The sequence below is a fragment of the Ochotona princeps genome, chromosome 12 (assembly GCF_030435755.1).
Source record: "Ochotona princeps isolate mOchPri1 chromosome 12, mOchPri1.hap1, whole genome shotgun sequence".
Taxonomy (NCBI): Eukaryota; Metazoa; Chordata; class Mammalia; order Lagomorpha; family Ochotonidae; genus Ochotona; species Ochotona princeps.
In genome coordinates, this window is record NC_080843.1 from 10971662 (window position 1) to 10985203 (window position 13542).

General features: G+C 42.5%; 1 protein-coding gene across 1 annotated transcript in view; it reads right to left on the bottom strand.

The window, feature by feature from the left end:
* RAP2A (RAP2A, member of RAS oncogene family) overlaps nt 1-13297 on the bottom strand; it is a 33239-nt gene extending 19942 nt beyond the window's left edge. The window contains exon 1 of the mRNA XM_004577387.2: nt 12859-13297. Coding sequence (XP_004577444.1) covers nt 12859-13172 — 314 coding nt within the window. The 5' untranslated portion in view covers nt 13173-13297. The remainder of the gene's footprint in view (nt 1-12858) is intronic.
* Between the last annotated feature and the right edge of the window lie 245 nt (nt 13298-13542).

Below are 13542 nucleotides of genomic sequence, written 5' to 3' on the forward strand. Positions count from 1 at the left end.
GGTGCTGTGCAGGAACAGGGTGAATTTCATAGTCCAGTCCATGTCCTAGAGCCGAATCGGGCGCCATCTTGCTTAACGAGGCAGGGGCTATGGGGCAGGATTACGCATGCACAGAGCTGGGAGTGAACTCATTTCTGCCTCAGTGAACTACAACAACATGGCTTCCTATAGGTTCCACCCAAGACAGGCCTGGGTAGCCCTCAGACTTGAGGGCCAGCAGATCAAGAACTCTAGTAGTGGCACATCAGGCATCATTTCTTACAGTGTGGCAAAGAATTTAAGACTGCAGGGGACAACAGTGAGCTGCGTATGTGCTGAGCTCGCGAGAACTCACTGGACTCAGTGCATTGTGCTGGTTCTACAGCAAAATAATACCAACTATGGCACTGTACAGGTCAAAATAGGTCTGTGTGGCCCTCAGACCTAACAGCCAACAGCTTCTGGCAAGATCAGCACAACCAACAACCTAGCTATATAGAACACCTGGTGTCTCCCTAATCCTGGGACCTACTCCAACTGGAAGTGGGAGAAAGGTTGCACAGACAACGGTGCAGCCTCAGCATGGTATAACAGGAGGTGGAGACCAGTGAGCCAGGAGCTGGGGTTATGGAGTTCTTTGTGGAAATCTAATATAAGAACCCAGACCTGGAACTTGCTAGAGGCAATGGCCAACTGATTGCAAACAAAAAGCCATGTACCAACTGCAATAAGTAAAACTGAAATACAGACCTGTGGGTGACACAGCTTAGGAACCTGCTCCAAGGAGAAGAATCTGATAACCAGAAGTACAATGACCAAGAGCAAAAGAAGAGACAGAGGCACAATGAATATTACTGAAGACTCCCCTGCAAACAAGCAAAACCCTTTGCCAAATTCAGAGTTAACTGATGAAGACACTGAAGAAATGGAAGATATAGAATTCAAAACACTTGTTATAAAACTATCAACAACAAGAAGCACGTAAAGCAGGCATTCAAGGAATTCAAGGAATATGTTGCACTCAAAACCAATCAAATGAAAGCTGCTATATCAGAAATAGAGACTACAGTGGAGCAAATTAAAAGTACAGTGGAGAGTCGCCAAAATAGAATGAAGCAAGCAGAAGAAAGAATCTCAGAATTAGAAGATATTTCCTGTCACCTCGGGGAAACAACCAAAAAGCTGGAAGCAGAGCTGGATCAGGTCAAAAAAAGTATTCAAGAATTGAAAGACACTATTAAAAGGCCCAATATACGAGTTATGGGAGTTGCAGAAGGTGCAGAAAGAGAAGTTGGGTTTACAAATGCATTTAATGAAATAATGAGGGAAAATTTTCCTAATCTGGAGAAAGAATTAGGAAACAAGATCCAGGAGGGGCACAGAACTCCCAACAGGCTCTCTTCAATTGAATATAAGGAAAAGATCCTTAAATGTGCATGTGAAAAAAAATCACCTGACATATAAAGGAATGCCAATTAAACTCACAGCAGACCTCCCACAGCAAACATTACAGGCCAGAAGAGAATGGAGCGACATATTCCAGATTCTAAAAGAAAAAAATTGCCAGTGTAGGGTAAGGTACCCAGCAAAACTTTCCTTTGTCTTTGAACATGAAATAAAATTCTTCTACAGTAAAGAAAAGTTAAAAGAATATGCCTCTTCCAAACCTGTCCTACAAAGGATACTTAAAGATGTTCTCTTGACAGAGAAAAGGAATAGCACCCACCAAAACCAAAGGAAAATGGGAATAACATTCCAGTAAAATAACAACAGAAGACAAAATCAATGAACGACCCATTGCTAAAAAGACAGGACCAAATTACCACCTATTTGTATTAACCCTGAATGTAAACAGCTTAAACTCATCAATCAAACATCACAGATTAGTAGACTGGATTAAAAAACAAAACTCATTTATTTGTTGCCTACAGGAGACACAGTTCACCAACAAAGATCAGCAGAAACTGTATCTCATGGATTTTGATTTATTTTTTAGTTCTATCTCTTCAAAACACTTTCCTCTGATTAAATGTTTCAATGACTCATAGATCATACAGAAGCATCATTTTCTTCAAGAAGGCTCTTGGTTTCTTTTCCATTTCTTCAGTGACATATTAGTCATTCAGTACCATGTTATTTAGCTTCATGGTGTTGTTAATTTGTTCTTTTTCTTCCTGTTGTTGATTTTGTTTTGTGGTTTTTCATTTAAGGGGATGTATAGTAACTGTAATGGAGACTATTATATCTGGTAGCATGTTATTTAACTTCATGGCATTATAAATTTCTATTTTTCTTCCTGTTGTTGATTTTGTATTGTGGCTTTTCATTTAAGGGGATGCATAGTAACTGTAGTGGAGTCTATCATACCCAGACATGAGGCTACAATGCAATATGCATCTCTACTTCCAGACCAAAGATGGACTCCAAATGAAACTGTTTACTATATCTTGACGATAGGATGCTGGACTGTGTGCCATTGCCCATTCCCGCAATGATGGACATATGACTGTGTATGGGGAATTGTACTATGATAATGACATACGGGAACTCAGTGGGGGGGAGGGAATTGGAGAGGGGATAAGGGATATCCCAAGATCTATGGAACTGTATCATAAAATGATAATAATAAAAAGAAGTTAAAAAAAGATGATTAGCTCCGGAGCACTCCCCTCTTGTGGAAGGGATAAGGGCCCTCTCAAACAAGGCCAAAAGGAATCACTTTGTCCCTTGCATCATAAGAGCACAGCAAGAGCTGCCGCCCAAGAAATGTGCTTTCACAGACACAGAATCAGCTACGGTCTTCATTTTGGACCTCCTGACTTCCACGCTGAGAGCAATGACTTCCCCTCATTTAGAAGTCATCAATGCTAAGGCATCCTGCCATTGCATCTGAATGAACTAAGACAGACTAAGTAAAATATAACAGTCTTCAGTCCTACAAATTTCTGACTTAAAAAAAACCCAGAAACTAGAAATCCAAACACTTATTTCTGCATAATAACATCATCTAACATACTTTCATAGATAGGATTACATTTTGACAAATCAGAAGGGTAAAGGGAGTATCTTCTATTTATTCTGCATAATGTTTAAGGTAATGCCATGTAAATACAGTGGTGATTTTTATAAAAAGATAAAACTTTTTCTGGAGTTGACTTACTAAAAAAGCTGTCAACACAATTACTACATATAACTAACCATAAAGACTTAGAAAATAATCTTCACTCTAGGCCAAGTTTTTGATACTCACAGGGAGGTCTACCATCAAGATTTTTTTTTAAAGAAAAGTTCTATTAAGTCACTTCCTACACAGTATTTTTATGCTTAAGGTACATTTGCTAAACATTACTATGACTCTCTGTGATTCATAAAAACAGTCACATTTGCATGTCAACATGTATAAGTGTGTAGGGAAGGCAAAAATATAATGCATTCAGACCTTATGTTGTAGAAGTTCCACAACATACTGTGCAAGTGCTTGAAGCACTGAGGAGAAAGCAATGGAAAACAGATTCGGCACAGGATCGATCGAGTTCTGCAACTGAGCCTAAGTCCTAGAAATCACACAGCAACGTACCGTCTGCTGCAGACCAACACATGGCTCCCATTCCTCTGCCGTGACTTGTGGTGAAATCTTAGTATTGATATGCTTTTGGACTGGCTATATCAAGAAGCACTTTATTCTTTTTTGGCTCATTAGTTATGATATCATAGCTATATTATGGATGAGAAAATTGCCTTGCAGAGAACATTAACTTGTTCCTAATTATTGAACTAGTGAGTGCCAGAACTCAGTTTTACATCTATCAATACTTACTGTCTTCAAAGATGAAAAAATTAAGATCAGTGTGCACCATGAACTACTGTTTTAGAGAATCATGGTAAGTTATATGGTGTTGGTTGTGTTCACTGGAAACCTACAGACATAATTAGAACAAAACAAAGTTCTCCATCCAATTATAGAGAAAAACACACTGAGATTTCATTAACAGAGAGCTGTAAAGATATTTGGTAGGGAGAAAATATCAAAATGCATTAATGATATGATACAGGATTTTCATACTTGGATTATTAGTTTTAAAGGGGATGCCAAGAAAGCAGGAAAATCACACATTTACATGTCAACCATTGAAAAAGTTTGCAGTGCTTCTCTTGGGTAACTTAACCAAGTGACTCTCAGAAATCTGCTTAAATGTGGTCATCATGCATTTGAGCGCCTCAAAGGAGGAGCGACACCGGCCACATCAGCATCACCCTGCGCAGATGTGGCCGGCCCCAGGCCTCCTCAGCAACCTGCTACAGTGAGAACTCTGCCATCACGCACTTGGGTCTGAATACTACTACAAGTACCCCTGTCTCAAACGGCCAGGATAAGGGGACTTCACGGGTCAGATTTTTAAAGAACTGGGGTATTTGCATATTACTAATGAGATCTCATGGGACATGACTCAAGTCCAAATATGAAATTCATTTACATTCCCTTACACAACCTGCCTAAAGGTGACTTTATACAACAGTTTGGGCATATTGTTGTCTTTCTTGTGACCAGTTACCTGAGATCAGGTGGAAATTTTCCATTTGCAGTGTCATGTCAGCACTCGGGAGAGTTTCAGATTTTGGATTTTCCATTTAGGCATGTTCAACTCAAACAACCTCCCTTACTCTGTTCTAGATTTTTCACAAGCCCAGTGTTAGCTTACATTGCTAGAGTGAACATGCTTATCTTAAGAAACACATTCTTATATTTTTAATACACACAACAAATGGTTATAAATAATTCCTCAGAAGACTTAATTTTTTGTTCAATGACTAAATGGTTTTTCTACAGCAGAGGTAACATTTACTAACCTGTGTTGGGAAGTATTTCATTTTGTAATCTTAAGTAGAATTGTTGGAAACTGGAAAGGCAGGAGAGAGAAGATAACATTTCAAAATATCAAAGATAATTCCATTTAGTTTTCTTAGAGTAAAATGTTCCAGAAGAGCAGTTCCTAATTATGTGTGACAATATCAATTTGGTGGTCAGAGGATATGTAAAACAATGAACAAAAATGAAAAGGATAAACAGAAAATGTAGCAAAAGCAATGTGACAAGTTTACTGTTTTATGAAACACTGGTTTCAGCTCGACACATTTTTACCCTAGAGTACAGTGTCATCATATAAAATGTATTTTTGTAAGAGTTCTGCTTAGGAAATTCCTGAAACTTACTGCTGAGTAGACTGATAAAGACCTATTAATATTTTTCAATACTTTTGTTGGAAGATGAAGCCATTTAAAAAAATAAAATTATCAATCATCCCATTTCTCCCTAAGATACCAATTTTGGCAAGTTACAAAATCTCAAACCCATGGGCCAGCGTGGGATTCAATAGGCTAATCTACCTGCACGCACTGGCATTCCACACAGTTGCCTGTTCTAGTCCCAGCTGCTCCACTTCTCATCCAACTGCTGCAGCCTGTGAAAGCAGTGGGAAAAAGGCCCAGGTCCTTGCGATCCTACACCAGTCCGGGAGAACCGGATAATGCACCTGACTCCTGGCTTCAGAGTGGCTCAGCTCTGGCAGTTGCGGCCACTTGGGGAGGCATTAAAAGGCAGAATTAGAAGAAAAAACAAAAATCTTTCATCCACTGGCTCATTTCCCAAATAGCTACATCGGCCAGAACTGGGCCTGTTCAAAGCCAGGAGCAATTTCCTGGGTGTCCCGCACAGGTGCATGGGCCCAAAGGCTCTGGACATTCTCTACTGGCTTTCAAAGACCATTAGCAGGGAGCTGTATCAGAGGTGGAGCATCTGGGACTTGAACTGAGGACTAAATGGGATGCCAGCACCACAGGTGGAGGCTTAACCTAGCACACATTTGGCCCCAAGAAATCTTATTTCATAGCAGTGTTCCTCAATTTAAATAGAAACTTACCAAAAACTAAACTGATGAAGTATTTGCTTTTTATTAGTTTTCCTACAAGGGGAAAAAGGTAAAATACTTGGACTATTAGTCCTAGTATTTCCAAAGAGGCTTAAAACTTGGATGAGAAACAATCTCAATCTATTTAGTATTCAGAGTGTCATATGATAAAACCTTAGCAACTTGAGAGTTTATAAAGGCATTTCAAAGGGTTCCTGGAAAACTGGAATTGAAGGATACATTTTGTCATGATATGCCTTTTTCATGAACTTTATGAAGATCCTTTATATCCACCTATCTGAAAGATGTCTGTGCCAAAATAAGACTCTACTCCACATACCATAAACTTTGATTTTCAGATATTCCACTTTCTTAAATGGTATCGACATTTTATAGCTTGCTTGCACATTTTACTGAAATGTCCAAGATCAGAATTACCCCTCTACTCAAAATACCAGAGAAATAACCACTCTACTCGCAGGCTCAGGGCTTGAGCTGATCAAGCACAAAGGCATGTTTAACAAACTAAAACCTGTCAGCTTGTGAGTAATTTTTAATGAAGAACCACAACTGTCAAAACAATAAATAACAGGCAAAAGTGTATACTAAATGTCACATTTCTATACACTATCAAAATTTCATGTTTAATTTCCTACAGAAATTCTTTGCCTAACTACTCAATCTCCCTAAGTTTTGCCTGGCTCAAACATTTATTCTTATCCAAACTCAACTATTTTTCCTCCAACTTTCATTTATACCTTTTTAAAGGTAAGTCTGAAAAGCACAAGGATATAAGAAAAACGTAGGTAAAAACTGATGGAGAGCAAGAGATGACACAGAGTCAACACAGCAGCAGAGTGCTAGACTGGACACACACACCCTACTTTGGAGGCCTTGCTTCCAAAGAAAATGACTAGTGGAAACATGGAAAGAATTAAAATTCCTTTTAATACAGTGTAGCTGGCTTTATATAAAAATCTTTGCTCAGAAATATGTATAACTGTATTCAATATACACTTTAATCTTTAACATGCCACAGATACATGCAAGAAGTTTGTCTTTAGAAACTGAATCCCAAGTTCATTGAGAGTTTTAGTAAATAGATGCCAGCTTTGCTGGCCCTCCCCACTGGCTGTGTCATCCACAGACGTTGTCATTACTTGCTCTTCCTGCTCTTAATGTTCAACTTTAGTAAGCTATCTGGCTTTTCCTGGAAGACAGCTGGGAAGTCTAAGAACTTCCCACTGAGTGCCCACTGTGTCCCCATTCAGATCTGCTCCTCAGTCTCCTTGCCAGAGGGCGAGTTGAGAGCTTCTCCCCTGTCTAGTAGAATGCTTGGTTGGCTCCTGATTTTTGCACCTTCCTAATTTTAAAAAAAGTAAACATTATCATAAAGATCACTCTGATTACAGGTTTCATTGGTGCAATTACCATTAAACCTTAATAAGCCAAGATTTGCACGTTACACTCTTGCTGATTCTTGACGATTCTTTTAACCTTTACCTTCCTCCGCCCCAGCCCTACTAGACAGAAGCAATTTCACAGAACGATTGAGCTCAAGGGAGCTCATCTCAATTGGCAGAGTGAACTTGAAAAATTCCAATCCTGGGATGGCAAAAAGAAAAACATCTTTCATCTTCCAAGCTTACAATGGAGTAAAAACAAAGTTTTCCTTTTAGAAAAAAACAAAACGAAACAAAACAAAAACTGGACCATAAAAAATGACTCACTGAACAAAGCTGCTTTTTTAAAGACGCTAGATGAACGAGTCTGGGGGATCTACAGTACAGCTGTGCCGCCAGCCCACAATTCCGTACTATATTCTTAAAAATCTGCCGTGAGGCTAGATCTCATGTCAAGTATCCTCATCAGAACCAAGGAAAGAATTGGTGGATAAATAAGTAAGTGAATAAACAAATAGGGTAGGAGGAAGCTTTGGGAGTTGAAGACCAGATTTTTGGCATATACAATGGCTGATGGTTCTATATTTGTAAACTTATCTTTAAACTCATTAAATTATATGCATTTAGTAGGTACAGCTTCTTGTAGGCCAATCATACCTCAATAAAACGGTTTTCAAGACAGACCAACAAGGTTAACAAAAGTACTGAGTTCTTGGTGTCAATTTTTAAAATTCAATTTTTGATTATCAGGTGTCCCCTAATGAAAAATGACTTGACAATTCATATCACTTCCCACACTGCCTCCTCCCAACATGACTATTAATGACTTTGTTTTGTCCATTTCTCACCATTTGGTCTTTTCTCCATATGTAGATTCTTTTTATGTGTCAGGATTGTTATTAATCTTCATGGTATACATTTATTAAGTTAATCATTAGAAGTTGTTCTGACTGATGCATTATTAGTCCCACTCCTTGCCACCTGGCCCCACCCCCAAAAAATACATAACTTAGGCTTTGCATTTGGGCAACCTGGCTTTGAATTTTGGTGCCTGGGGAAGGAGGTGTTTGGGGAGGAAGAAAGGCAGTGCAGTTATGGATGTTTCAACTTAGTTTGGACAAGCGTCATTTGATGTTGAGTTCTCTAGTTTTGGCTATATAAGCACCAATCAGCACCAATCTATCATAGGCCAAAGACCTATGTATGGAAATGGCAATATGCTTCCAATTTAGAACAGATTTCTTTTAACTACTTATTATGAAAAATGCAATTAGTTGGATTACTTCAAAACTATTACTTACATGATACGAATCTATTACTAATACTATCTAAGAAACAATAATTTATTCACTATGGACAATATACATCAAGACCTTCTTCTCATTCTTTTCTGCAGGCTTCCAAATCTTATATGTTGTGAAGTCTCCACTGTACACAGCACAACTATCCTTTCTACCTTTGGCTGCAGGCATTCGTCTCTAATAGCTATTCCTAACTCTCTCTTTATGCTCTCTGGGTTTCATCCGCTCTCCCAGTCTGAACTGTGCAGACGAGCCAGAGCCTTTATATTCACACAGAACCTGACTTCTGGGCTTTATTCACCCCCAAAAGGAAACATCGCTCATAATCCCCACAGAATCCTATTCACTCATGTGGAAATGGCAAGGTAACCTCTGATCTTTCTCTCCCTCTCCAATTAAGTTCGATTCATTCTTTATATTAGTTGCATCTGCTTCATTTGCATTCCTATGGACACCTCAATAACCCAGAATCTTGATATTTCATGTAAATACTAGATTGTCACAATATGGATAATTATTCCTCCTATTACAAGAGAGTGGTCTATTAGCACTAAGCCCCCTATCACATTAACATTCTGCCACTATTTCTATAATAATTTTGATTATGGTTCTTGACTACAGGATCAATTCCAAAGTCTTCTGTAATCTACTTTAATTTTTTTTAACAATACCTCCCTTAACACTTGTAGACAGACTCCTAGCTTAGCCAAGTTGGTTAATTCAGCATCCAGACACGATGTTCCATGCATCTCCCTGCCACTTCCTTCATCTAAAGGACATCGAGCTTAATTAAGCCCCACCTCTTCTCTTGTGTCTCAACTTGATAAACTCTCTCGCAATGTTAGGGCTGAAGGGAGCTCATTTTCTCTGGTTATAAAACAAAAATCTTCGGGAGAAATGAAGGCCAAAGGACCACAGGAATATGAGCTTCTCTTGGAATATGCCTTTTTACAACACATTTCTCAGTTGTTTCCTATTTGCCAGGAAGTTGCCTGTACAAGGATTTCCAGTTTGGTGAGAAGGCTGCACATCAGCTATTATATGAGCAAACTCTATTGAGTGCTACAAAGAAAAGGGAAAGGATGGGATTTCTTGAGGTCTGGAGATGTACAGCTAAGGGAGCTGGTGGGCACGCAGTGTAAATGAGAAGCCAGGGGAAGAAGTGATTCCGCTGGAGAAGGTTCCCTGGTGTGGGGGAAATATTTTAACCAGGGGCAAAGAATGACCAGGATTGAAATCTGTAAGAAAGGTAGCAGATTGCTGTGAGGCAGAGGAGGAGCCCGAGGACTTGCGAAGAACTAAACTGTGACGTGCAGGCTGCAGTGCGGTGGGGGTGAGCACTGAGGGCTCAGGCTGCAGAGCCAGCGAGGGACAAGAACTCGCCAGGTGTTGGAAGGCCACGTAGAATCAAAGTTTCTGAGCTTTACCCTAAGAACAAACAGACCCAGTAAATCACATTCAATATACTTCAAGTAAGGATAGAGGCCGACCCTGCAACAAGAAGAGATGCAGTCACCAAGTCAGACACCATTTGGTTGTTCCGTGGAAACACCTGTATCTCAATCACTCCTCTGACTGGTGATGTCAACCACCCAAGGGATTTTTTAAGCACATTAATGTAAAATAGTAATGTAAAAGTGCAACATTTTCAATTGTTCCACTTAGCTTTGACCAGCAGTCTTATTTGTAGTAAGGGATTTTTCAAAGTTTACTGAAATGTACATCATGAAAAATGTAACATAGATTACAATTGTTTTGGGCATAAAAATAAACATCTTCCATTGCCCTTTTCCATGAACTTTCTGAAGTCTCCCAGTAAATGGATGTGTGTGCACCCACATATACTTAAGGGAGTATGAGCCAGTTTTATGTTTTTCAAAAATGAAGCATTTCAAGTAAGAACGATGCAGGAAGTTCATTTCACTGGCCATACATTGGTTCTGTAGTTGAAGTTAAATATTCATTTTCATGCTTTTTTCCCTAAGTACTCTAGCAACAGAAAATATTTTAAAGAAATAACAACAGAAATTTTCCAAACTTAACCGTGTTTTAGTTTTATCCCGTCAATGGTAGGTAATGAATTTCAAAATGCAAATACAACTTTAAATTATTTCCTCCAAAGTTTCACTTATCTCAAGGTCAAGATTTCAGGAAAAGGGACAAAACTTACTATTAACAAAATACCCAATTTTTGAAAAAACAAAAGCCACTAAGGGCACACAATAGGCCAAGAAGTGGGAACAATCACTCTTAGAACAACCAGTTCATTTAAACATTGCTCTTCCAAAGAGTAGAAAATCCACTTAATTGAAATTCATGCTTTCTTTGTTTTGACTGGGAGGAGTATCCATGTGATACATTCCTTCCAATACATACAGCACACATAGCGCCCTTCTGCCTTCCACTGGCACAGAACACGCTGCAGTCAGGGAAGCCAGCTAGGAGGTGGCAGTCACAGCACTCAGTGGATCCCAGCGGCTCTCACGGGTGCCACGACTAAACTCCAGTGAAAAGTTTATGAAAAACTCTTGCTGATCCAGACGCCTGACTCCATCTGGCGCTATGGGTTGAACCTGTCTCCCTGTCTGCCCCTCTGTCCCTCCAGGTCACAGCACCCACAGGTCAGCCCTTCCTGGACCCCCGTCGAGGTTAACCCATTTCAAACACTGAGAGAAGTCATCTGCACCAAGTGGTAACTACCCAACTGGTGGGTCACACCATCCAGTGACACTCAGACACACTCCTTCCTCCCAGCCCTGGGCACAAGACTTCACCAATGTATGTATGCATCTTCATGTGAAGGGTTACTTGGGTTAGAATTTAAGACATGTATTTGGCTTAACATTGACGGATGAGATGGGCTTGCTGTAGTTTTCTTTTTAATTGAGTAGTACTGGGAAGAGGACATGGCTAAGAATTTGAGCCCCTAAATGTCTACGCTATTTAGGTTCATGCCAAAATCGTTCAACTCTTAACTGTAAACACTTAACCTTAAAAGACGAGATGGGTAAAGTCAAAAGCCGGCGGAGTCACAGACCTGGGAACAGCAGGTCTGTAAAACCTACACGAATACCCACTGCACTCCAGTGCAAAATTTACTGCAACATGAAATCAGTTCTTAAAGTTGACTAAGGACAAGGAGGAGAGTCCTTCCTGTGATCTCCTACGTTTTATAGGAAACCCGCCACCTGCACGGGGTTTGTGAGCATGGCTGAGGATACAGAGCTCGGTCCGCACTCCATCTAAGTCAGGACTCAAACTGACCCATAACATCACTGTGCTACACACCGGGCCACCTTTCGCAGCCAGTGGCTTTCAATTCCAGCCTACAGGGAGAGTCAGGCAGGAAAAAAGAAAATTATACGCAAATGACCACCAAGCACCAACACGAACTAGACACAACAGTCAGCTGTAATTAAACAGTAACTAGAAAACTTTGCCAAAACTTTGAACTAAGATCTTATTACATTCCTGATAGCCGAAATGATAGGGAAAAATACATTTAGGGACTTCTAAGAGGAAACCTCCCGCCCCCACATTTTGGCTTATTTTAAACCTGTCTTCCATATCTCAAAAATCCCTGCCTTAGGAAAGGGGTGCTAACAGGAGTTTATTTGCCTGAACTTTAAATTAGCTAATACTTGAGACCTACCTCTGCAAGACTTCTGGGTGTTTCAGAACTGCTTGCCTCCCTTCCCTTTAGGGGGGGCATGGGGGGAGTGGGTAAAGTAGCTAGACTTCGTTTACTAATTTAAACCTCGAACAGCCTTCTCTTCCCGTGAATGGTTCATTCATACCCCAAATGTACAACCCCACCGAGCTGTCTCCAAATCCCATCCCACTCCCTCTTTAAAGCTGCACCCTGCATAAGAGAGTTCACGTTGGGGCACCTAACCAGGACCCCCGGCCTCTTGCCCGCAGCCCAGGCGTGAGTGGTCCGGCTGTCAAGCACCATCAGGGCAGAAGTAGTGCGCCCCAGCTCTGCGAGCAAAAGCCTCTCTAGGGCCCCTCAACCCCCAAGTTCTCAACTTAAAGTTTGCTGGGGGGAGAGGGGTGATGAGCAGCGCTACCCACAACATCCCGGGGACAAAGAGAGCAGGGGCTGGGGGCTCACCGGGATGCCCGGTTTTAACCGAGAAACAAAGCACCGCCCCGTGAGATGGAAGAGGACGAGGGGCAGGCAGGGCACCCCGACAGCGCCAGCTCTTGCCCACACTCGGCTCCCGCCCAGGGCCGCGCGCGGGACGTGCAGCGCCCCAGCCCGCTCACCGCTTCACGCGGATGATCTGGTCCCGCATGGGCTTGATGTCCTGGAAGCTCTGCTGGTTGACGAGGCTGTAGACCAGGATGAAGCCCTGGCCGTTCTTGATGTACAGGTCTCGCATGGACGCGAACTGCTCGGTGCCCGCCGTGTCCAGGATCTCCAGCACCGACGGCGACGAGTCCACCTCGATCTCCTTGCGGTAGAAGTCTTCGATGGTGGGGTCGTATTTCTCGATGAAGGTGCCGGTCACGAACTGCACCGTCAGGGCGGATTTGCCTACCCCGCCCGAGCCCAGCACCACCACTTTGTACTCGCGCATCGTCCCCCCGCGGCCGCCGCCCGCGACATAGACCTACGCCCGCCGCGCTGCTGCCCCCGGAGCCCGCCGCCTCCCGCGGCCGCCCGCACCTCCCGGCCGCGCCGGGCCCCCGGGCGCCAGGGGCGGCGACGGCGGCAGCTGAGGGCGCGGCGGCCCAGCGCGTGGGCCGAGCCGGGCGGCGAGCCGGGCCCGCTCCCGCGGCCGACGGCGGGGCTGAGGGCGAGCAGGGAGCCGGAGCCGCCCGAGCCGCGGGCCCGCAGTGCCGCCCGCCCCGCCCCTCGCGCCTCCACGCCCAGCTCCCCGCCCGCCGCCGCCGCCGCCGCTTCCCCCGGCCCGGGAGCGCGCCCGCGTGCCCGCCGCAGCCCGGCCG